At 43.9% G+C, this 24,398-nt stretch overlaps 1 protein-coding gene across 1 annotated transcript in view; it reads right to left on the bottom strand.

Moving 5' to 3' along the window:
- lysmd2 (LysM, putative peptidoglycan-binding, domain containing 2) overlaps nt 1–24,398 on the bottom strand; it is a 66,455-nt gene that overhangs the window by 23,270 nt on the left and 18,787 nt on the right. The window contains exon 2 of the mRNA XM_070858422.1: nt 7,164–7,507. Coding sequence (XP_070714523.1) covers nt 7,164–7,507 — 344 coding nt within the window. The remainder of the gene's footprint in view (nt 1–7,163; nt 7,508–24,398) is intronic.

The following is a 24,398-nucleotide window of genomic DNA, read 5'->3' as shown; positions in this document are numbered from 1 at the left end:
TTTTGTTGCTGCAGAGCATGCAGCTGGGGCCCTTCCTACACGACCCGCTGCGTAGCGAGCGCCCCAGAAAGGAAGTGGAGCGCTTTATTTTGTGCTCCTCTTCCTTTTGGGGGCGGTAACCCCAATTTTTTTGCGCGAGGCAAGACTTCTGCGCCTGGCGCAAAAATTGGGTACCGCCCCCAAGGGCCCGCCTCTCGTGTCTCGCTTTCCCCCTTTATGTACATGTTACCAAAATGCATTTGCGCTGACTCAAAAATCAAAGCTCCTCTCGACGTTGGCAATTCTCACATTCACAACCAAGACAGCAGCAAGAGGAATTCTTGCCGCAAAATTTACAATCCCAGCAACAGAACACAACATCACTTTGCTGGCTCGCAATACCAGATGGGTCCATCAACAAGCCCAATTGGGGTTTCACAAACTAAATATGCCATAAAGGTAAAATACTCGAGGTTAAAATCTGCGCTTTATTTAGACAGGGATCTAAAAAAGGGAGTGCTGCATAGCCTCATGTAACCAAAGCTGCAGATAATTCAGGAAAAATAAAGCACGACTCATTGGGTGGCAAGTTCAACATTTCAGCTCCACGGGGTTTGAAACTAATGAAAAGCGCATCGGTTTATTGGCTCCATTTCAAAGCAACACATGCTCTCCTTACAGATGCCGCACACAGACATTAATGATACAACAGCATTATTTTGCAAATAAGTAGGACTTCAAAGTCAATACCAAGCGCATTGCACAGCAAGGATGAGAGAAGTGGTAATGAAGCCCAGTATGTAATATGCAAGGTGAGAATTGATGAAAGCTAGAAAACAAGGTAGGCCATGAAATGAATATATGCCAAGACAAGAGAATATCAAATGAACCAAGCAGTACAAAGGAAATAAGGGAGCCCTGAAACAAAACACTCACTAGTTATATTATTGTGATGCAATATCGAGCATGTAATAAAAAAAAAGTTTGTCTCCAGCGCCTTTAATAATGCTCCCCTCAATGTTTCTATTTTTGTTGCTTTCCTATCTCTATAGTCAACAGCCGGTGTGAACCACAGCACAGTGCCACTTCTCTATTGCCATATGCTATTGATTCCACTTCATAACAGCAAGCACAAGGCAAGTGATGAGGGGGATGACTTATGAAGATAGGTTGAGCCTATAAACGGTGGAGTTCAGGTGATCTTATTGAAACATATAAGATAATGAGGGGGCTCGACAAGGTGGATGCAGAGAGGATATTTCCACACATAGGGGAAATTAAAACTAGGGGACATAGTCTCAGAATAATGACCGCCCATTTAAAATGGAGATGAGGAGGAATTTCTTCTCTCAGAGGGTTGTAAATCTATGGAATTCTACATAAGAACATATGAAATAGGAACAGGAGTCGGCCATTTGGCCCCTCGAGCCTGCTCCGCCATTCAATATGATCATGGCTGATCTGATCATGGACTCAGCTCCACTTCCTCGCCCGCTCCCCATAGCCCCTTATTGTTTAAGAAACTGTCTATTTCTGTCTTAAATTTATTCAATGTCCCAGCTTCCCACACACGAAATTAATGTGAAAAATTAAAGCACATGGTATTGGGGGTAATGTATTGACGTGGATAGAGAACTGGTTGGCAGATAGGAAGCAAAGAGTAGGAATAAACGGGTCCTTTTCAGAATGGCAGGCAGTGACTAGAGGGGTACCGCAAGGTTCAGTGCTGGGACCCCAGCTATTTACAATATACATTAATGATTTAGACGAAGGAATTGAATGTAATATTTCCAAGTTTGAGAAGACACTAAGCTGGGTGGCAGTGTGAGCTGTGAGGATGATACTAAGAAGGTACAGGGTGACTTGGACAGGTTAGGTGAGTGGGCAAATGCATGGCAGATGCAGTATAATGTAGATAAATGTGAGGTTATCCACTTTGGTGGCAAAAACAGGAAGGCAGAATATTATCTGAATGGTGACAGATTAGGAAAAGGGGAGGTGCAACGAGACCTGGGTGTCATGGTTCATCAGTCATTGAAAGTTGGTATGCAGATACAGCAGGCAGTGAAGAAGGCAAATGGTATGTTGTCCTTCATAGCAAGAGGATGTGAGTATAGGAGCAGGGAGGTCTTACTGCAGTTGTACAGGGCCTTAGTGAGGCCACACCTTGAGTATTGTGTTCAGTTTTGGTCACCTAATCTGAGAAAGGACATTCTTGCTAGAGGGAGTACAGCAAAGGTTCACCAGACTGATTCCCAGGATGGCAGGACTGACATATGAAGAAAGACTGGATCGACTAGGCTTATATTCACTGCAATTTAGAAGAATGAGAGGGGATCTCATCGAAACATAAAATTCTGACGAGATTGAACAGGTTAGATGCAGGAAGAATGTTCCCAATGTTGGGGAAGTCCAGAACCAGGGGTCACAGTCTAAGGATAAGGAGTAAGCCATTTAGGACCGAGATGAAGAGAAACTTCTTCACTCAGAGAATTGTGAACCTGTGGAATTTTCTACCACAGAAAGTTGTTGAGGCCAGTTCGTTCGCTATATTCAAAAGGGAGTTAGATGTGGCCCTTACGGCTAAAGAGAGAAAGTAGGAATGGGGTACTGAAGTTGCATGATCAGCCATGATCATATTGAATGGCGGTGCAGGCTGGAAGTGCCGAATGGCCTAAGCCTGCATCTATTTTCTATGTTTCTATGTTTCCACAGCTCTCTGAGGCAGTGAATTGCACACAGATTTACAACCCTTTGAGAGAAGAAATTTTTCCTCATCTCTGTTTTAAATGGGTGGCCCCTTATTCTAAGATGGTGCCCTCTCGTTCTAGTCTTCCCCATCAGTGGAAACATCCTCTCTGCATCCACCTTGTCAAGCCCCCTATAATCTTATATGTTTCGATAAGATCACCTCTCATTCTTCTGAATTCCTATGAGTAGAGGCCCAACCTACTCAACCTTTCCTCATTAGTCAACCCCCTCATCCCCGGAATCAACCTAGTGAACCTTCTCTGAACTGTCTCCAAAGCAAGTATATCCTTTCGTAAATATGGAAACCAAAATTGCAGTATTCCAGGTGTGGCCTCACCAATACCTTATATAGCTGTAGTAAGACTTCCCTGCTTTTATACTCCATCCCCTTTGCAATAAAGGCCAAGATTCCATTGGCCTTCCTGATCACTTGCTGTACCTGCATACTATCCTTTTGTGTTTCATGCACAAGTACCCCCAGGTCCCGCTGTACTGCGGCACTTTGCAATCTTTTTCCATTTAAATAATAACTTGCTCTTTAATTTTTTCTGCCAAAGTGCATGACCTCACACTTTCCAACATTATACTCTATCTGCCAAACTTTTGCCCACTCACTTACCATGTCTGTCCTTTTGCAGATTTTTTGTGTCCTCCTCACACATTGCTTTTCCTCCCATCTTTGTATTGTCAGCAAACTTGGCTTCGTTACACTCAGGCCCTTCTTTCAAGTCAATAATATAGATTGTAAATAGTTGGTGTCCCAGCACCGATCCCTGCAGCACCCCACTAGTTACTGGTTGCCAACCAGAGAATGAACCATTTATCCCGACTCACTGTTTTCTGTTAGTTAGCCAATCTTCTATCCATGCTAATATATTACCCCCAACCCCGTGAACTTTTTATCTTGTGCAGTAACCTTTTATCTGGCACCTTGTCAAATGCCTTCTGGAAGTCCAAATACACCACATCCACTGTTTCCCCTTTATCCACCCTGTTTGTTACATCTTCAAAGAATTCCAGCAAATTTGTCAAACATGACTTCCCCTTCATAAATCCATGGTGACTCTGCCTGACCGAATTTTGTTTATCCAAATGTTCTGCTACTGCTTCAGTAGTGGACTCCAACATTTTCCCAACCACAGATGTTAGGCTAACTGGTCTATAGTTTCCTGCTTTTTGTCTGCCTCCTTTTTTTTTTTTAAATGGGGGCGTTACATTTGCAGTTTTTCAATCTGCTGGGACCTCCCCAGAATCCAGGGAATTTGGGTAAATTACAACCAATGCAACCACTATCCCCCTGTCGCTACTTCTCTCAAGATGCTAGGATGCAAGCCATCAGATCTAGGGCTATGCCCCAGAGAGCTGTGGAGGCTGGGTCATTGAATATATTTAAGGCAGAGATACAGATTTTTGAGCGATAAAGGGAATAAAGGATTATGGGGAGCGGGCAGAGAAATGGAGCTGTCTATGATCAGATCAGCCATGATCTTTTTCAATGGCAGAGCAGGCTCGAGAGGGCCAAATGGCCTACTCCTGCTCCTATTTCTTATGTTCTTAAGTAGGTGCCAAAGGCCAGGACAGTTCCGATTGTTCATTCCGCTCAGGAATTATTGGGAGCAGCCAATTTCAAATAGAGTCGAGGCTGAAATTCAGAACCAGATCCCTTGCTTTCAAGCACAACACTCTTTGATTACAGCTAGTGGGTTGGTCAAGCTGAATCTACAAAGAACTGAGTGCTGACACTGAAAATGTAGGCGAATCACGCAGCGGAAAGCTATGGCTGGCTGTCACTGAACCCTCTGGTCCATGCTGTCTTCACCCACCGGGAGAGACATGCCATAACTAAAATGAATTCAGAGCAATCATTGTATTTTTATCATGAAGGTATAATATACATTTCGCCCAGATACTAGGAACTCGAGGCCTGAAACGCCTCCATTAAATGGAAAAAAAGAGAATGCCCATCGCCTCTGTAATTAATGACCAAATTAAATAGTGGGACCGTGCGCATTTGCATTTTGCATGTGATTTGATTTGTTTATTATTTGCAAACATTGCAAAATTTATTAGGAGAAGAATTTCATCCACATGGACTTCACCAAAAGGGCTTTCAAAAAAAAGACTAGTATATAGCACCTTGCACGACCACTGGATGTCCCAAACTGCTTTACAGCCAATGAAGTACTTTTTCCAAGTGCAGTCACTGTTGTAATGTAGGTAATGCAGCAGACAATTTGCTCACAGCAAGCTCCCACAAATAGCAATGTGATAATGACTAGATACTCTGTTTTTTTTGTGATATTGATTGAGGGATAAATATTGGCCCGGATACTGGGGATAACTCCCCTGCTCGTCTTCGAACTAGTACCATGGGATCTTTTACGTCCACCCGAGAGGGGTCTCGGGTTAACGTCTCATCCGAAAGACGGCACCTCCCAACAGTGCAGCACTCCCTCAATGGATTTTTGTGCTCAAGTCTCTGGAGTGGGACTTGAACCCACAACCCGCTGACTCGGAGGCGATGCTGCTACCCGCTGAGCCACAGCGGACATCGTATCGAGTCAACGTTAGGCACCGGTAATTTCAAGGCTTGTTTTAAACTGGAACACCAAGCATAACATTTTATTTGCACTTGTTATGTGGGCTCAAGGGTTAACGAGCTTACTTGGAGAGGGTTTTGAGAAGCTCAGGCCCCAATCCGCCACCTATCACACATGCATGCTCATAATCTTCTCTCAAATAGAATAGTGATGGCCTCAACCCTCCACGGCACAAAGAAAACTGAAGCGAGGAACAGCTCCTCCCAGGCAATGGGAAGTCGTACCTTCAGCTTGAATGATTACCTTCCGCAAGTACTTTCTGTACCAGGAAAAATTAGAATTGTGCAAAACCTACAAAGTAGTGTTGCCTACAGAAAGGTGAAGAAATGGGAGGTGATGCAGAATTAACATGCAATCAAAGGGAGCCCTTGGCACTTTTGGTTTTTGTCAATTCTGAGTACAATATGTGCAAAATGGGGAAAAGGTATAAATGTGAATTGCTGTTCCAGATCTGGCTGGTACATCAAGTTAATGCACTGCCCTTTCAACTCAGGGAGCTGTTAGACTGATGGATCAAAGTCTCTTCATGCTGTTAGCTACAAGAGTCTTACTTACAATTAACTCGTTTAAACCCAGGTCAAGAGCTAAATACAGATGGGGAGGGCCATTCAGCCTGTTTTAGTTGATCCATATATACAAATCTACAGTCACCCCAATTCTTTGAGTGCATTGCCCTACAAAATTAACTATAATTTAATGCATTGGAATTCTCACTCAGGCCACATGGATGGTTGACGTGAGAGATGGAAAAACGCACAATGCTGTGGTGGGCAATTACACCTCGGAGATAAAGGTGGATCACATTGTAGGGGCACAGCAAAAGGAGCTTTACTATCCATCTGTAGCTGACGCGAGTCCAAAATACTCACTTCCCCATCACCAATATCCTCACCTCCACAACAACATAAAATCTCGCCAAAGATTAATTACACTTCTAAACAAGTTACTTCAATGCAATTATTATACAGGTATGCAATAGGTTATTATTGAAATATTAACATCCCAACATGAAGGGCAAGTGAGACAGAATTACAAATAAAAAGCTTAAAAAAAATAATCAGAGTTCACATGAGGTCTATTAAACTGCATCTTTTCATGAGAAAGTTAGTGCCATATAACAAATTAAACACTGTGCTGGGCTGCTAATAATTCAATAATGAGTAATAAAGGAATAACAAGAGCTGTATAACCAACGCATGAGTCGTACATAAGCTGCACAACAATAGATATTAGGGAAGTCAGCTTTTATCACCAATAAACTGTAAGCGTGCAAGTGCGATTGTTGGCGGATCAGATCGAAGGTGTAGAAAACTCTCCCGCATAGTGAGGGCAGATTAAATTGCTTCATTAACTCTGGTGTACCCGACAGGTGAAAAGCTCATTGTATCTTCAAATTGTCAACTATTGACTTATTTTGTACTGGACAGCAATCTAAGCAGGCGCCTGATTTAATCAAAGATTTGAAAGTGCCAAACTTTCCTTATATTGATGATCTATGACAGGTTAATTTGCAACGCAGCATTAAAAGGCTTTGCTAGATTTTTTTTAAAATGTTTAAAAGAAACTAAAAAAAAATACTAATTTCAGCAACGACCACTCTATAAAATCTTGGTCCAGTACTAAACCCATTACCTACAACAACCAGTCACAGGATTATACTGGTAGCACAATACACACCCGCCAAAGAGTTTGAAGAATTTTCCCTCTTTCAGAACCTACAAAATTTGCATTTGCCAAATATTTTGCTGCTTATTTCTTTAGAACAACACTAAATATATCATCTGCAGGTGTAGTTACACACATACACGGTGTGGTTATTTAGAATATAATTACCCCTTATCGTCCTCCTGTATGGTCTTAGCAGCTGCTTGTGTTGACAATTTAATCTGCAAGTCCAGTCTCTGTAAGAAGTCTTTGGCGGACAGTTCCTCAGGCTGAGCGGGCCTGTTGTCAGGGTCTTCGGGACTCGAAGATGATGAAGAACTTTCTTCTTCGATATTCAGCGGCCTTTCAACACTGAGCGTGTATGCCTCCCTGGATTCATTCTCAGGCGAGTCCAATGCGTTGAGTCCATTAAACAGTAACCCTTTCTCAGATATGACTGGAATAATAAGGGTTTTCCTCAGGAATATGCAATCACTTGTGAAGAGTTTATTTGTCCTTTTTATTTGCTCCATCTAGAATAGAATCATGACAAAAGTTAACATCTTATCAACAGATATGGTTTACAGTATTGTCCTGCGGAGTGGAGAGTGTAAATTTTGGCCTAAATTATATACTGGAGTGAATGTAGCAGGTATTCCATGTGCATTGAATTGGTGCAAACACCAGCCCTCCAAGGGAAACTAGGTCATTGAATATATTTAAGAGGGAGATCGATAGATTTCTAGAAACAAAAGACATCAAGGGGTATGGGAAAAAAGTGGGAATATGGTGTTGAGATAAAGGATCAGCCATGATCATACTGAATGGCGGTGTAGTCTCGAAGGGCCGAATGGCCTACTACTGCTCCTATTTTCTATGCAGTGTGTTAAGACACTGGCTTTTCATCTCTGGGTCCTAGATGCAACCTCCTTGGTCATTTGGCTATATTTCTTGGGGAGTTGAGTTTTGAGGAATGCCAATTCAGTTTCTAGCCGGGAATGGCCTGCAATCCCAAGGATCGTGGGTGTGGGAAATGGGAAAAATGCCGCACTGCTTGCTGAGTAGAGGGTGCTCTTTGTGAGGGTGATCTTGGGTCACATCGCTGGGGCTGAGGCATATTGTTGGAGCAGAGTGGAGGGAACTGGGCTGAGTGTCTGGCTGGGCTATAACTGCCTTCCCAGGAATACTGCACACCGAAAATGCAAAGTCTTCAATCCTCCAGCAACATCATCTTTTACCTTGCTGACCAAACAAAAAAAAAGAAGCCCTCGCTCCACGTTTACACTGGTACATAGAGGGAGTGCAGTTGAATCACTCGGTGAAACAGGCTACATGTTTGTGGTGCCACAGATCTCAGACTTTCTAAACACAGACAGGAAGTGTGGACGTGATAGTACATCCTCACAGTTACAGCCCTTTAGAATGATGCTGGCCCATAATTTTGAAGGTCTGCAACTGTGTGTACTATAATGTGTCACCACAACCATGTTTTTCAGCTCATTATCTCTGCCGTAATGTATAGTAACCTGCAGCTCTGCACCAGTTGTGAACGTGGGTGGAAGCCTATTTTTTCCATTAAGTTCAGACAGTCCTGCACTTAAATAGCATGCTACTTTACAGAGATATTCACAGGCATTTCAGAACTGCAGCCATTTGAGAGTTCCGGATACCTCATTCGTCCAGAGATGTTTATTGCTGCAATGGCAATCCCTTTGCAGCATCAAATGCAAACTCCACCAAATCTCCTTCCAACAGGACCTCATGCATTCACTCACAGTCAGTGGAGTGACTGCTCATAGAGGATGCGGTTTCGAGTACACGAGTGGAGAGGATGGGCGGGGGAAGGGTTCGACATCACTCGGTTTGCTCCAGAGTCAATTCCATGTCACAGGCACTCTAAAATGAATTTGGTACTATGAATATGCTGCCGATAAACTGTTGCAGCATTCACATCAGTGTGCTGAAGATATTGCAGTAAGGTAAATGGATTCTGACTGCTTGCCAGCTAGAGCACTTGCTCTCCCTCAGCAGCAGCAAACAGTGGCAAATTTAATAACCAATTCTCCTGCATGCCTCCATAGCCCACATCGATACCCAGATAGTTTTTAAAATTTTAATTATTAAAGCAAAAACTGCTATGAAAATAACAGTAAGAACAGAAGAAGCGAGAAGAAGCCTTTGCTATCATTTCAAATGCAGATTGTGTGTGTCAGCCGTGGCTCAGTTGGTAACACCCGCGTCTGAGTCAGAAGGTTGTGGGTTCAAATCCCACTCCACCTGAGCACAAAAATCTCAGCTGACACTCTAGTGCAGTGCTAAGGGAGTTCTGCACTGTCAGAGGTGTCGTCTTTTGGATGAGGCATTAAACCGAGGCCCGATCTGCTCTCTCAGGTGGATGTAAAAGATCCCATGGCACTATTTTGAAGAAGAGCAGAAGAGATATCCCGGATGTTCTGGCCAATATTTATCCCTCAGTCAACATCACTGAAACAGATTATCTGCTCATTATCACATTACTGCTGTGGGAGCTTGCTGTGCGCAAATTGGCTGCCGCGTTTCCCACATTACAACAGTGACTACACTCCAAAAGTATTTAATTGGCTGTGAAGTGCTTTGGGACATCAGGTGGTTGTGAAAGGTGCTGAATAAGTGCATTGCTTTTTTTTTTCCAATTTAGCTTCAGCAAATTAGCAATTGTTAATTCTTGGATACGAGGGTCATTACACATCAGCGACACCAAGTACACTGGTTGGTGTTCATCATGATCCTACAGCAAGAGCAATTAAAAAAATGACCAATGACTAGGCAAGTCACAAATCTGTAGAGTTGAGGTACAGATCAGCCTTGATCTAACTGAATGGCCTACTCTTGTTCTGATGTTGTTTTAAAAAAGTCGCTAATGAGAGAACAATTGGTTTGCAATTGCATCTCTGCGTGCAGGAGATCGTTTTGAAATACTGTACTCAATTGTTACTCTCAGGGACGAGATCATCCAAACCCCACAATGAGATTACTGCCTTATATTCTTCTGCGGATGGTATTCCAAGAGAAGGTTGTCAATCTGAGGTCAGATGATAGCATTAAAAGAACACAAAGAACCTAAGAAAGAGCAGGATTAGGCCATTCAGCCCCTCCAACCTGCTCCGCCATTCAATAAGATCATGACTGATCTTCTACCTCAACTCCACTTTCCACTCCAAAAGGAACCGGATCGACTGTTGAGAAAGGGATTGAGGATTATCGAGCACTGCTTGATTTTTTAAATTTCCCGTGGGGAGTCGCTTTATTAGGGGATCAACAGATGGTAGATGAGAGGGAAGAGGAACAAGTCCATGATAGGACAATCACACACAGGCTCTTGAAGGAGCTGGCTTGATAGGCCCTTAAGAGTTTTTGCCCTTGCTCTTGCATTACAAAAGTGACTACACTTCAAAAAGTACTGCTTTGGCTGTGAAGCGCTTTGGGACATCCGGTGGTCGTGAAAAGCGCTATAATGCGGCTCTTTCTTTTTATCTTTAGTAATTCACCTTTCGAACCATCTCTGTATGCTGTGTCGGCCTGTCTCACTGATATTCTGAAAAGCCCCAAGTCACTCAGGACTAATCTAATTTCCTCAAAATTGTGTTTTTTTTCCTCAAAAATCCATGATCTACCCAACAACGAAATCCTGCTGATATGTGCGAACCGAGAGAAGAACACATTTGTTTTTTTAAATAGATGAGGGATATCAAATAAGACAGCAGCAGTCTAACAATTAAACATTTAACAAAACTGTTGCCTGGCAATTCATCCTCACACATGCAATATCCTCAATGTAGTCACTCCAGGGCATCCGTTATTTGCAATTATGTTCATTAATCACAACCTGTAGCTTCTATTGAATTGGATGTCCTGTATGACAACAATGAAAGTAAACACAAGTCTCTAAAACTGTTGAAAACATATCGTGTGTTTCTGTTGAGACAATTCAGGAGAGAGGAGAAAAGCAAGAGTTTGATCTTGTTTTCAGGGAATAGTTGAGGGAAATAGCATGCATGGATTTAAGGGGAAGCTCGATAAGTAGACGAGTGAGTAAGGAATAAAAGGATAGGTTATTAGGGTCAGATGAAGTAAGTATAGTGGGAGGAGGCTAGTGTGGAACATGAATGCTGTAAATTCGACATCATTCATAGAATCATAGAAACTTACAGCACAGGTGACCATTCGGCCCATCGTGTCTGTGCCAGCCAAAAAAGAGCCATCCACACCAATCCCACTTTCCATAGCCTTGCAGGTTACGCCACTTCAAGTGCATATCCAAGTACTTTTTAAATGCGATGAACGTTTCTGCCTCCACCACCCTGTCAGGCAGTGAGTTCCAGGCCCCCAATGCCCTGTGTGTGAAAAAAACTCTCAACTCCCCACTAACCCTTCTACCAGTTACTTTAACTCTATGCCCTCTGGTTATCGACCTTGCCAAGCGAAATAGTGCTTCTTATCCACTCTATCCAGGCATCTCAGAATTTTATACACCTCAATTAGATCTTCCTTCAGCCTCTTCTATTCCGAAGTAATTCTATGTAATGGGCTGTTCGACTGGTAAGTATAACTCTCTTTTAGACTGACTTTTAGATTGGTTTAATTGGCAGCGAACTACTAAGTAGCTGTTTGGTGTTTAAGTAAATTTTAGTAAGTAAATTAATTTAAGGGTTAAGTCATGGCAGGAGAGCTCGGACCCATGTCATGCTCCTCCTGTGCTATGTGGGAAGTCAGGGACGCTTCCAGTGTCCCTGACTGCTATGTGTGCGGGAAGTGTGTCCAGCTGCAGCTCCTGACAGACCGCATGACGGCACTGGAGCTGCGGATGGACTCAGTCTGGAGCATGCACGATGCTGAGAATGTTGTGGATAGCACATTTAGTGAGTTGGTCACACCGCAGGTAAGGGTTAGGACAGATAGTGAATGGGTGACCAAGAGACAAGGCAAGTGCAGGAAGGTAGTGCAGGAGTCCCATGCGGTCATCTCCCTCCAAAACAGATATACCGTTTTGGACACTGTTGGGGGAGATGACTTACCAGGGGAAGGCACCAGCAGCCAGGTTCATGGCACCGTGGGTGGCTCTGCTGCACAGAAGGGCGGGAAAAAGAGTGGGAGAGCGATAGTGATAGGGGACTCTATTGTAAGGGGAATAGATAGGAGTTTCTGCGGCCGTAACCGAGACTCCAGGATGGTATGTTGCCTCCCTGATGCAAGGGTCAAGGATATCTCGAAACGGTTGCAGAGCATTCTGGAGAGGGAGGATGAACAGCCAGTTGTCGTGGTACATATAGGTACCAATGATATAGGTAAGAAGCAGGAAGAGGTCCTTCAAGCTGAATTTAGGGAGCTAGAAGTTAAATTAAAAAGTAGGATCTCAAAGGTAGTAATCTCTGGATTGCTACCAGTGCCACGTGCTAATCAGAGTAGAGGGAGCAGGATAGTTAGAATAAATATGTGGCTTGAGCAGTGGTGCAAGAGGGAGGGATTCAAATTGCTGGGACATTGAAACCAGTTCTGGGGGTAGTGGGACCTGTACAAAAGGGACGGTCTGCACTTGGGCAACATTTGCGAATGCAGTTCGGGAGTGTTTAAACTAATATGGCAGGGGGATGGGAACCTATGCAGTGAGATAGGGCGCAGTAATATGGAGTCAGAAACAGATGGTAGAAAGGTAAAAAGCAAGAGTGGAAGGCCGAGTAAACAAAAGCAAGAAACAAAAAGGGCCACACTACATCATAATTCTAAAAGGACAAAGGGTGTTAAAAAAAAACAAGCCTGAAGGCTTTGTGTCTTAATGCAAGGAGTATCCGTAATAAGGTGGATGAATTAACTGTGCAAAAAGATGTTAACAGATATGATGTGATTGGGATTACAGAGACGTGGCTCCAGAATGATCAGGGCTGGGAACTCAACATCCATGGGTATTCAACATTCAGGAAGGATTGAATAAAAGGAAAAGGAGGTGGTGTAGCATTGTTAGTTAAAGAGGAGATTAATGCAATAGTTAGGAAAGACATTAGCTTGGATGATGTGGAATCTATATGGGTAGAGCTGCAGAACACCAAAGGGCAAAAAACGTTAGTGGAAGTTGTGTACAGATCTCCAAACAGTAGTAGTGATGTTGGGGATGGCATCAAACAGAAAATTAGAGGTGCATGCAATAAAGGTGCAGCAGTTATCATAGGTGATTTTAATATGCATATAGATTGGGCTAACCAAACTGGAAGCAAATGGTGGAGGAGGATTTCCTGGAGTGCATAAGGGATGGTTTTCTAGACCAATATGTCGAGGAACCAACTAGGGGGGAGGCCATCTTAGACTGGGTGTTGTGTAATGAGAGAGGATTAATTAGCAATCTCGTTGTGCGAGGCCCCTTGGGGAAGAGTGACCATAATATGGTGGAATTCTACATTAGGATGGAGAATGAAACAGTTAATTCAGAGACCATGGTCCAGAACTTAAAGAAGGGTAACTTTGAAGGTATGAGGCGTGAATTGGCTAGGATAGATTGGCGAATGATACTTAAGGGGTTGACTGTGGATGGGCAATGGCAGACATTTAGAGACCGCATGGATGAAATACAACAATTGTACATTCCTGTCTGGCGTAAAAATAAAAAAGGGAAGGTGGCTCAACCGTGGCTATCAAGGGAAATCAGGGATAGTATTAAAGCCAAGGAAGTGGCATACAAATTGGCCAGAAATAGTAGTGAACCTGGGGACTGGGAGAAATTTAGAACTCAGCAGAGGAGGACAAAGCGTTTAATTAGGGCAGGGAAAATAGAGTACGAGAGGAAGCTTGCAGGGAACATTGAGATGGACTGCAAAAGTTTCTATAGATATGTAAAGAGAAAAAGGTTAGTGAAGACAAATGTAAGTCCTCTGCAGTCAGAATCAGGGGAAGTCATAACGGGGAACAAAGAAATGGCAGACCAATTGAACAAGTACTTTGGTTCGGTATTCACTAAGGAGGACACAAACAACCTTCAGGATATAAAAGGGATCAGAGGGTCTAGTAAGGAGGAACTGAGGGAAATCCTTATTAGTCGGGAAATTGTGTTGGGGAAATTGATGGGATTGAAGGCCGATAAATCCCCAGGGCCTGATGGACTGCATCCCAGAGTACTTAAGGAGGTGGCCTTGGAAATAGCGGATGCATTGACAGTCATTTTCCAACATTCCATAGACTCTGGATCAGTTCCTATCGAGTGGAGGGTAGCCAATGTAACCCCACTTTTTAAAAAAGGAGGGAGAGAGAAAACAGGGAATTATAGACCGGTCAGCCTGACATCGGTAGTGGGTAAAATGACGGAATCAATTATTAAGGATGTCATAGCAGCGCATTTGGAAAGAGGTGACATGATAGGTCCAAGTCAGCATGGATTTGTGAAAGGGAAATCATGCTTGACAAATCTTCTGGAATTTTTTGAGGATGTTTCCAGTGGAGTAGGACAAGGGAGGACCAGTTGATGTGGTATATTTGGACTTTCAGAAGGCTTTCGACAAGGTCCCACACAAGAGATTAATGTGCAAAGTTAAAGCACATGGGATTGGGGGTAGTGTGCTGACGTGGATTGAGAACTGGTTGGCAGACAGGAAGCAAAGAGTAGGAGTAAATGGGTACTTTTCAGAATGGCAGGCAGTGACTAGTGGGGTACCGCAAGGTTCTGTGCTGGGGCCCCAGCTGTTTACATTGTACATTAATGATTTAGACGAGGGGATTAAATGTAGTATCTCCAAATTCGCGGATGACACTTATTTGGGTGGCAGTGTGAGCTGCGAGGAGGATGCTATGAGGCTGCAGAGTGACTTGGATAGGTTAGGTGAGTGGGCAAATGCATGGCAGATGAAGTATAATGTGGATAAATGTGAGGTTATCCACTTTGGTGGTAAAAACAGAGAGACAGACTATTATCTGAATGGTGACAGATTAGGAAAAGGGGAGGTGCAACAAGACCTGGGTGTCATGGTACATCAGTCATTGAAGGTTGGCATGCAGGTACAGCAGGCGGTTAAGAAAGCAAATGGCATGTTGGCCTTCATAGCGAGGGGATTTGAGTACAGGGGCAGGGAGGTGTTGCTACAGTTAGACAGGGCCTTGGTGAGGCCACACCTGGAGTATTGTGTACAGTTTTGGTCTCCTAACCTGAGGAAGGACATTCTTGCTATTGAAGGAGTGCAGCGAAGATTCACCAGACTGATTCCCGGGATGGCGACACTGACCTATCAAGAAAGACTGGATCAACTGGGCTTGTATTCACTGGAGTTCAGAAGAATGAGAGGGGATCTCATAGAAACGTTTAAAATTCTGACGGGTTTAGACAGGTTAGATGCAGGAAGAATGTTCCCAATGTTGGGGAAGTCCAGAACCAGGGGACACAGTCTAAGGATAAGGGGTAAGCCATTTAGGACCGAGATGAGGAGAAACTTCTTCACCCAGAGAGTGGTGAACATGTGGAATTCTCTACCACAGAAAGTTGTTGAGGCCAATTCACTAAATATATTCAAAAATCAGTTAGATGTAGTCCTTACTACTAGGGGGATCAAGGGGTATGGCGAGAAAGCAGGAATGGGGTACTGAAGTTGCATGTTCAGCCATGAACTCATTGAATGGCGATGCAGGCTCGAAGGGCCGAATGGCCTACTTCTGCACCGATGTTCTATGTTTCTATGTTAATCTGCTTTGATGCCTTTTTAAAAATAGCTGCTGTAAAGGTTGGCAGGTTCCTCATCGCATCTGTGAATGAGGACAGTCATCTCAGTCAGAACTCTGTGCCTGGACATTCTCACAATCCATGCACATTCGCTGAATATCCACTTCAGATTTCAATTTTGATTCCCAGCTGCTTTCCTCCTTTCCGAAAGAGAACCTACTTCAAAAAAGCCTTCAGAATGTAAAGCCTTCATCGGTATCACAGCACTTAAAAAGACATCATTTCACTGCAGTGAAGATATATGGAGTAATCAATGGACATGATACATTACAATGTTACATGTATTCTGTAGTGCCAAGTTAGTCTCACACACGATTATATATCTTTGGAATGGCACAAGAATGAACGCATATGCAATCCTCAAACTGAGACAGAAATCTGAAGTGGATATTCAGCGAATGTGCATGGATTGTGGGAATGTCCAGGCACAGAATTCTGACTGAGATGACTGTCCTCATTCACAGATGCGATGAGGAACCTGCCAACCTTTACAGCAGCTATTTTTAAAAAGGCATCAAAGCAGATTAACATAGAAACATAGAAAATAGGTGGAGTAGGCCATTTGGCCCTTCGAGCCTGCACCGCCATTCAATGAGTTCATGGCTGAACATGCAACTTCAGTACCCCATTCCTGCTTTCTCGCCATACCCCTTGATCCCGCTAGTCGTAAGGACTTCATCTAACTCCTTTTTGAATATATTTAGTGAATTGGCCTCAACAACTTTCTGTGGTAGAGAATTCCACAGGTTCACCACTCTCTGGGTGAAGAAGTTTCTCCTCATCTCCTCATAAATTAACCATTCATTAGAAAGCAAGAAAAGTCCTGGACATGAAAAAGCCACTCAGTCCATTAAAACTCATCCCTAACACTCTCGCCCAAACATTCAAGTGCATTTTAAACAACATTAATGTTTTTTTACCTCCACTGCCCTACCTAATAAGTTATTTATCACTGAGTGAAGAAGTTCTGCTCAACATCTACTTTACATATTTTGAATTAACCGTACCTATATAAAATGTAATAATTTATGCAACTTAAAATGAGGTTCACCCTTAACCACCTTCTTTATAGACTGTGTTCCAGACAGATTATCTGGTCATTATCATATTGCTGATTGTGGGAGCTTGCTGTGCACAAATTGGCTGCCGTGTTTCCCACATTACAACACTGACTCCACGCCAAAATTGTACTTTATTGGCTGTAAAACACTTTGGGACGTCCTGAGGTCATAAAAGGCGCTATATAAATGCAAGTTATTTTCTTTAATAGAGCTTGAGCTTCTCCAAGCTTTATATCCAAGATATTTTACTTTGTATCACAGTTCACACATTTTTAACATTTAGTTTCCTTCAAGACAAACAGTAGCACAGTGGTTAGGTTACTGGATTTGTAATCCAGTGACCTGGACTAATGATCAAGAGACGCAAGTTCAACTCCCACCATGGCAGCTGGGAAATTTAAATTCAATTCATTAAATAAATCTGGAATTAAAAGATAGGGTAAGCATGAAACTGCTGAATTGTCATTAAAAACCCATCTGGTTCACAAATAACCTTTAGGGAAGGAAATCTGCCGTCCTTACCCAGTCTGGCCTATATGTGGCTCACCACCACCTTTTCGACAACTTTCTTGCTCGGCCATTTCAAAGGAGAGTTAAGAGTCAACCACCTAGCTGTGGGTCTGGAGTCACATATAGGCCAGACTGGTAAGGACAGCTGATTTACTTCCCTAAAAAGGTTACTGGTGAATCAGATGGGTTTTTAATGACACAGTGCAAGGAAATATTCGGTTTCTGAGGAGCAAGAGTCATTCTAGTCTGTCAGTATATTCAAATGTTCCTACAATGTTGCATTTCTAATGCGTCGTCAGTTTTTCCCCATTCCAAAAAAGTCATTAACTGTCTCCCTTTTCCCCACGTGAATTTCTTCTCCAGTCACTGACTCATGCTTGTGGGATTGTGCCCCAGGCAGAAGCCACCATCCAGTCGCTTGTCCAAGTTACCATGACCATGCGTGAGCCGAGAAAGTGAATGCCAGCAGATTGCTCAATCGTGGGAGCACTGTCGCCGAGCTGGACCCTGCGCTTGCATGCAGATTTTCCAGCAGGAGGCGCTGGATAGCTGTCGCAGAGAGGGGGCATCTAGACGGTTGTGCGGCAGTTAGGATCGGCGCACTAAGCAGAGACGGGGGAATTGAACCTGGACCCAGTAGATCTGAAAGGCTTACCCACCACCTTCTCAAGGGGCAATGAGGGATGGGCAATAAATGCCAGTTTTGCCAGAGACGCCTACATCCCGTGCATGAATTTTTAAAAAAACAAACTAAAACAATGGCACAGTTGACAAGAATCCATCTAGATCTACTGGTACAGGTTCAATTCCCCCGTCTCTGCTTAGTGTGCTGATCCTAGCTGCAGTGTCACACAGCGGTCTAGATCCCCCCTCTCTGCGATAGCTATCCAGCGCCTCCTGCTGGAAAATCTGCATGCAAGCGCAGGGTCCGGCTCAGCTACAATGCTCCCAAGATTGAGCAATCTGCTGACCATTCACTTTCTAGGCTCATACATGATGGTCATGGTAACTTGGACAAGCTACCCGATGGTGACTGTGTCTGGGGGCACCATGCCCCAAGCATGAGTCAGTGTGTTCACAACTGGAGAAGAAATTCATGTGGGGAAAAGTCAGGCAGTTAATTACTTTTTTGGAATGGGGAAAAACTGACGACGCATTAGAAATGCAACAGTTGTAGGAACAAGTGAATGAAGAGTTAATGTACTGACAGTTTATTTCACCAGTGGCTCAATGGTTAGATCATTACTAAATCACAGAGTAGGAAGGTCCCAGTTTCAGTTCTTCTTGCCAAACCAGAGGTGGAGCATAAATGCAACTGGTTCATGTCCACAGGCTGCACAGGGAAAGAGAAGGGGTATTAAAAAAAATTAATCAGCAATTCTGTTCCTGATTGCTTTGTTACAGAGAGTCTACAACACAGAAACTGGTCTGACAGCTCAACTGATCTACGCTGCCATTTATGTTCCACATGTGCCTCCTTCCACTCCTATTCATCTAACCGTATCAGTATATCCTTCTATTCCTTTCTCCCTCATGTGCTTATCTAGCTTCCCCTTAAATATTTCTCTGTTATTCGCCTCAAACACTCAGCGTATTAGCACGTCCACATTCTAGTCACTCTCTGGGTGAAGAAGTTTCTCCTGAATTCCCTATTGGATTTATCAGTGACTATCTTAGATTTATGACCTCTAGTTTTAGACTCCTCCACAAGTGACAACATTTTCTCTATATCTACGCTATCAAAACCCTTTCATAATCTTAAAGACCTCTCTCAGGTCACCCCCTCAGCTCTCCCACCCCAGTTGAACATCCGACAGACATTCGGGTCTAGATTTTCTCATTAGAACAGTAACCCAATGAAATTAAATGGGTTACTGACGACGTAACAATCAGAAAATCTAGATCTCACTGCCCAGACCCTCTCATGTAGAATGACAGCGACTGGAAGGGCTGCCAATTCTGGCGAGACTGTAACCCGGATTTTAAAAAGGATATAAAGTGGCTTCTTGAGCATTCAAAGTGAGATTTGATCGAGCCAGTAGGAGTGCAATCTCCCTGGCCGCAGCCACATCGATTTACAAAGGCAGATTTTCTTCACGTGCCTTGTATGGTTTTCTGCTGATATAGCATCAATCTCAAGTGCTATTTAATGTCACAAAACTATTATAAACAGACACAGACACTTTCATGAGTGTACAATAGTTGAGGAAGCATATAGTACTTAGAACTGAGGTTAAACAAATATAACTTACAGCCCACAAAACAGAGGACATTGGGATTCCTTTACATGCCCTGCAGTGATTTATTCATCAGCATCATCGGCGGTCCCACGGAATCAAGAGAGACTTGCTTCCACTCTAAAAATATGAGTCCTTAGGTGGCTGAACAGTCCAATACGAGAACCACAGTCCCTGTCACAGGTGGGACAGATAATCGCTGAGGGAAGGGGTGGGTGGGACTGGTTTGCCGCACGCTCTTTCTGCTGCCTGCGCTTGATTTCTGCATGCTCTCGACGATGAGACTCGAGGTGCTCAGCGCCCTCCCGGATGCACTTCCTCCACTTAGGATTAGCATATGTAAATTTAAGCTGAACTCTTTTGCAAGGGGCACTGTTTTACTAAATAGTTTGCAAATACTTTGATGCAACAATTCAATTTTAATGTTTTTTGAATCATCCCAAAAAATTGGAAAGTTAATAAAACTGACAAAATGCACACTGATGTGTCGGGATATCATGCCAAAAATGACACACACCGCTCATCTCTTCTCCCACATCCCAGGCACAGAGCGCCTCTTTAAAATAATTAAGGAAGGTCCATAACCTTTTGGAACTATAGTTGATTAATTTTTCATCACACCAATTATATTCAGCTGCAGAAGATAATATTAATATTGTACTTGCCATCAGGGTGTTCTGATAAAGTGGTCTTGGCTCTGGAGTATTAGTTCTGTCATTTAATTTGCACCATCCTCTCTACTTAAAGAGAAACTGTATTCAATAAGGCAATCACCTCTAGCTGTTTTCATTAGTTTGGCAGAAAACCATAAAACTGGGCAAAAAAATGGAAAGTTAATAAAACTGACAACTAACTGCTTATAGAAATAGTGGTGGAATGACTTCAGGTATTGTAAATGACAGGATAGGGGCAGGACTCAATCATTTTCATATTCACCACATTACAATGATATAAAATGAAAGAACTGTTCAGAGTGCAATCATTTTCAGAAGCATTGTACAAGAGCTTTCAAAATCATCACATTGAAATCGAAAACGGGTTATACTATTAAAATGCTAAATTCAGAAACAATTTCCAGGCATAATTATATTGATTTGCAGTATTCAGCAAAAGGTGCAAGAATCAAAATGGAACATCGCCAAATCACTTGTGTGTGACAGTTTGGGTCATTCATTTTGTGTTTCGCAGAATTGAAAATTTAAAACTGCCGACCTGAACTGGACAGTCACAATTGTGGAAGGCTTTAAAATCTTAATCGGTACCGTAATCGATCGTGTGGTGGGCATTTCTAGGACAGAGTCCGATTCAGAATTTGGGAGGAATCAATTTAAATTGCTGGAAGGCCTATAGTACAGCAGACTGCACGCTGGAGGCTGCATCATCCAAAGCTGTGAGCTGTGCCGAGGACCACTGCACCAATAGCACCTCGAGTGGGAGCAGTCAATAGCAATGCTCCCATGAGATGTGTCATGCCTAAATCAAGATTATTCTGGCATCAAATGCCAGTGTGCAAATGAGGTTGATCCAGGCAAGAAAGTCATTCTAAGTATTAGGCAGGCGGCTGGTAGCTGCCATTTTACTCTTCCAGTTTTTGGAAGTACAGTCCATTATAAATGGAACAATTTTGCCCACAGAAATGAATACCTCCGATTGCTCAAACCCACATCTTCTGGGACTAAACCAGCTCTCCTTTCACCTCGTTAAATTCATCACTGTAACCTTAAATAGTCGCAACGGTTCTCCACGCAAAATCAAATGGATTGACTAACTTCCCTTGTGGTGGAATCACCATTCTTGAGGAATTAATAATTCACCAATCAGCAATGGTTCTGCTTTCCGCTTCTACAGATCAGGGGGCCGAAATTCAGGCACGCCAGAAAGCTGGTGTACCAATGATTTATTGCCTGGTTTTACCGCTGGGAGTGATGAGGTGGCCTCCCGATCGATTTTCTGGATTTTGACATTTTTTTTTTTAACGTCGGACCAGAAGTCGGTCACAATGGGGGCGGAAGTGTGGCGAAACCGAGTCTCCGCCGCTGGTGATGTCACTGCGCGTGTGCATCACCACGCTCTCTCCCCTCCGTTAAAGGGGAGAGAATCCGGCATTTTTTTTTAGTTTCGGCCACCGGGCCACCTGGGAGGGTTTCGGCCGGGCCAAAGGCCTGCCACCCAAGAGGGGGACGTCAGGCTGCCTTTGGCGGCCCGGCCGAACCCCGGGGGCAATAATTGTCCAGCCGATCAGGAAGTCGGCCGGCAAAAATAAAAACATGGCAGCAGCGGCAGTGCGCCCTCCCCTTGAAGGGCTGCCGCGCTGCTGGGCCGCACACACCGCAGGATAAGGTGCACCGACAGAAAAAGCTGTCATGGGGGCACCGCACGGCGGATCGGCGATGTTTCAAACTGAATTTGGGTCGGAATCTTCTGGAGGTGCGGGAGATCGGCAGTGCACGCTCTGATGACTCAGTTGTGGCAGTTGGCAGCAGCGGGGGTGAAAGTGGGGATAGGCCGAAAAAAATCCCCGAGCTGAATTTGGGACGGGGCAGCCCATCGACTGCAACACGGCAGCCACTCGATTCCGCCGCAACACGGCAGCAATGGGCCTTATTCGAACCCTGAATTTCGGCCCCCAGGTCTGTACCCATGCCAATTCCTTTGCTGTCCCGAGTGAACTCAATCATCCTATCCATTTCCATGATCAGCTTGATCATTCAGCTAGTCTCCTAGACCACCTTCTCACCTCCAATCACACCTTACACTGCAACACTTTTCTTAGCCAGCAATTGGGTCCCAGGTCTCACATTCCATACTAGCCTCATGCCACCAGATTTAACTTCCATAAGACCACAATCTCCCTTACGTCATCCTCACCACAGGACGATTAGCCATGCTTTTGTTACCTCAAAACTTGACTGCTTCAATGCTGGCCTCTACCCAACACAAACTCCAACGTACCCTACACACCCCTTAGCCCATTAACTTGTCCCGCACCAAGTCCTGCCACCCATTCCTGATCTGACCCTTGTTCTCATTTATAAATTCCTCCTAGTCCCTATTTCTGCAACCTCATCCTGACCTACATCCTAGCCCCTGGCCTCGGATGTTCTGACTAGCCTGCTGTGCATCCACAACCCCAGCAGAGCCTTCAGCAGTCTCAGTCCTTCGCGACTGATTGCCCGCCTAAATCCAACTGCATAGCTCCCTCTCTTCCCATGTTCAAAAGACTCCTGCGCAACCGGGTGTTCCGTCAGCTCTCCCAACACTTCTACACCTCCTCAGTGGCCACTCGATCCTATGTGAAGCGGCTTTGGATATTTTAGTGCAAGTAGCCAAGTAGCTGGCACTTTGCACATCTAAACACTGTGCTGTCATACGGACTCCCACCATAGCATTCCACTTCCCTCTGCGATTTTCTCAATGTTGATGGTGCGTGTTCAGATTTTTTATCTCCCAACTGCGCTTGTGTTTGGTCCTCCCTCCCACATTAACGAACTCCTCCACTAATTATCCAACCCTATCCCTCTTTTACTGATGACTCTGGGCCCTTAGTGCCAATCATATTGTCGTAGCAAAATTTGATTCGTTGCATTTATCATCTCCTATATGCACTTGGATGGCACAGGAGTTTAGGCGAACAAGAGATAACGTGCCGCAGGATGGAAGCTTGCTCAAAGGGGATTCAAACAGACAGTGCTGGGAGCGAGAGGCTTGAAGCTGAGGCACCGCAACATGTTCAAGATACCCGGCGAGGAAAGGGAGGCAAGTGATTGGTTAGATGTGGGAGAGACAGAGAGGAGATGGTAATTGGAAAGGACTTACGAGTCAGCGCTGTGTTTGGAAAGAAGTGAGAGCAATGGTTTGGAATGGGAGAGAGGAAATGCCTGAGGAAAAAAAAAGTCATTAATAATAAGAACATAAGAAATAGGAACAGGAGTAGGCCATACGGACCCTCGAGCCTGCTTCGCCATTCAATAAGATCATGGCTGATCTGATCGTGGACTCGGCTCCACTTCCCCACCCGTTCTCCATAGCCCCTTATCGTTTAAGAAACTGAATAAATTTAAGACAGAAATAGACAATGTCCCAACTTCCACAGCTCTCTGAGGCAGCAAATTCCACAGATTTACAACCCTCAGAAGAAATTTCTCCTCATCTCAGTTTCAAATGGGCGGCCCCTTACTCGAAGATCATGCCCTCTAGTTCTAGTCTCCCCCATCAGTGGAAACATCCTCTCTGCATCCACCTTGTCAAGCCTCCTCATAATCTTATACGTTTCGATAAGATCACCTCTCATTCGTCTGAATTTCAATGAATAGAGGCCCAACCTACTCAACCTTTCCTGATAAGTCAACCCCCTCATTCCCAGAATCAACCTAGTGGACCTTCTCTGAACTGCCTCCAAAGCAATTATATCCTTTCGTAAATATGGAAACCAAAACTGCACGCAGTATTCCAGGTGTGGCCTCACCAATTCCTTATAAAGCTGTAGCAAGACTTCCCTGCTTTTATACTCCATCCTCTTTGCAATAAAGGCCAAGATACCACTGGCCTTGCTGATCACTTGCTGTACCTGCATACTATGCTTTTGTGTTTCATGCACAAGTACCCCCAGGTCCCGCTGTACTGTGGCACTTTGCAATCTTTCTCCATTTAAATAATAACTTGCTCCTTGATTTTTTTCTGCCAAAGTGCATGACCTCACACTTTCCAACATTATACTCCATCTGCCAAATTTTTGCCCACTCACTTAGCCTGTCTATGTCCTTTTGCAGATTTTGCATGTCCTCCTCACACATTGCTTTTCCTCCCATCTTTGTATCGTCAGCAAACTTGGCTACGTTACACTCAGTCCCTTCTTCCAAGTCGTTAATATAGATTGTAAATAGTT

Source organism: Pristiophorus japonicus, chromosome 17 (genome assembly GCF_044704955.1).
Source record: "Pristiophorus japonicus isolate sPriJap1 chromosome 17, sPriJap1.hap1, whole genome shotgun sequence".
Taxonomy (NCBI): Eukaryota; Metazoa; Chordata; class Chondrichthyes; family Pristiophoridae; genus Pristiophorus; species Pristiophorus japonicus.
This window is presented reverse-complemented; position numbering and strand designations above follow the sequence as displayed.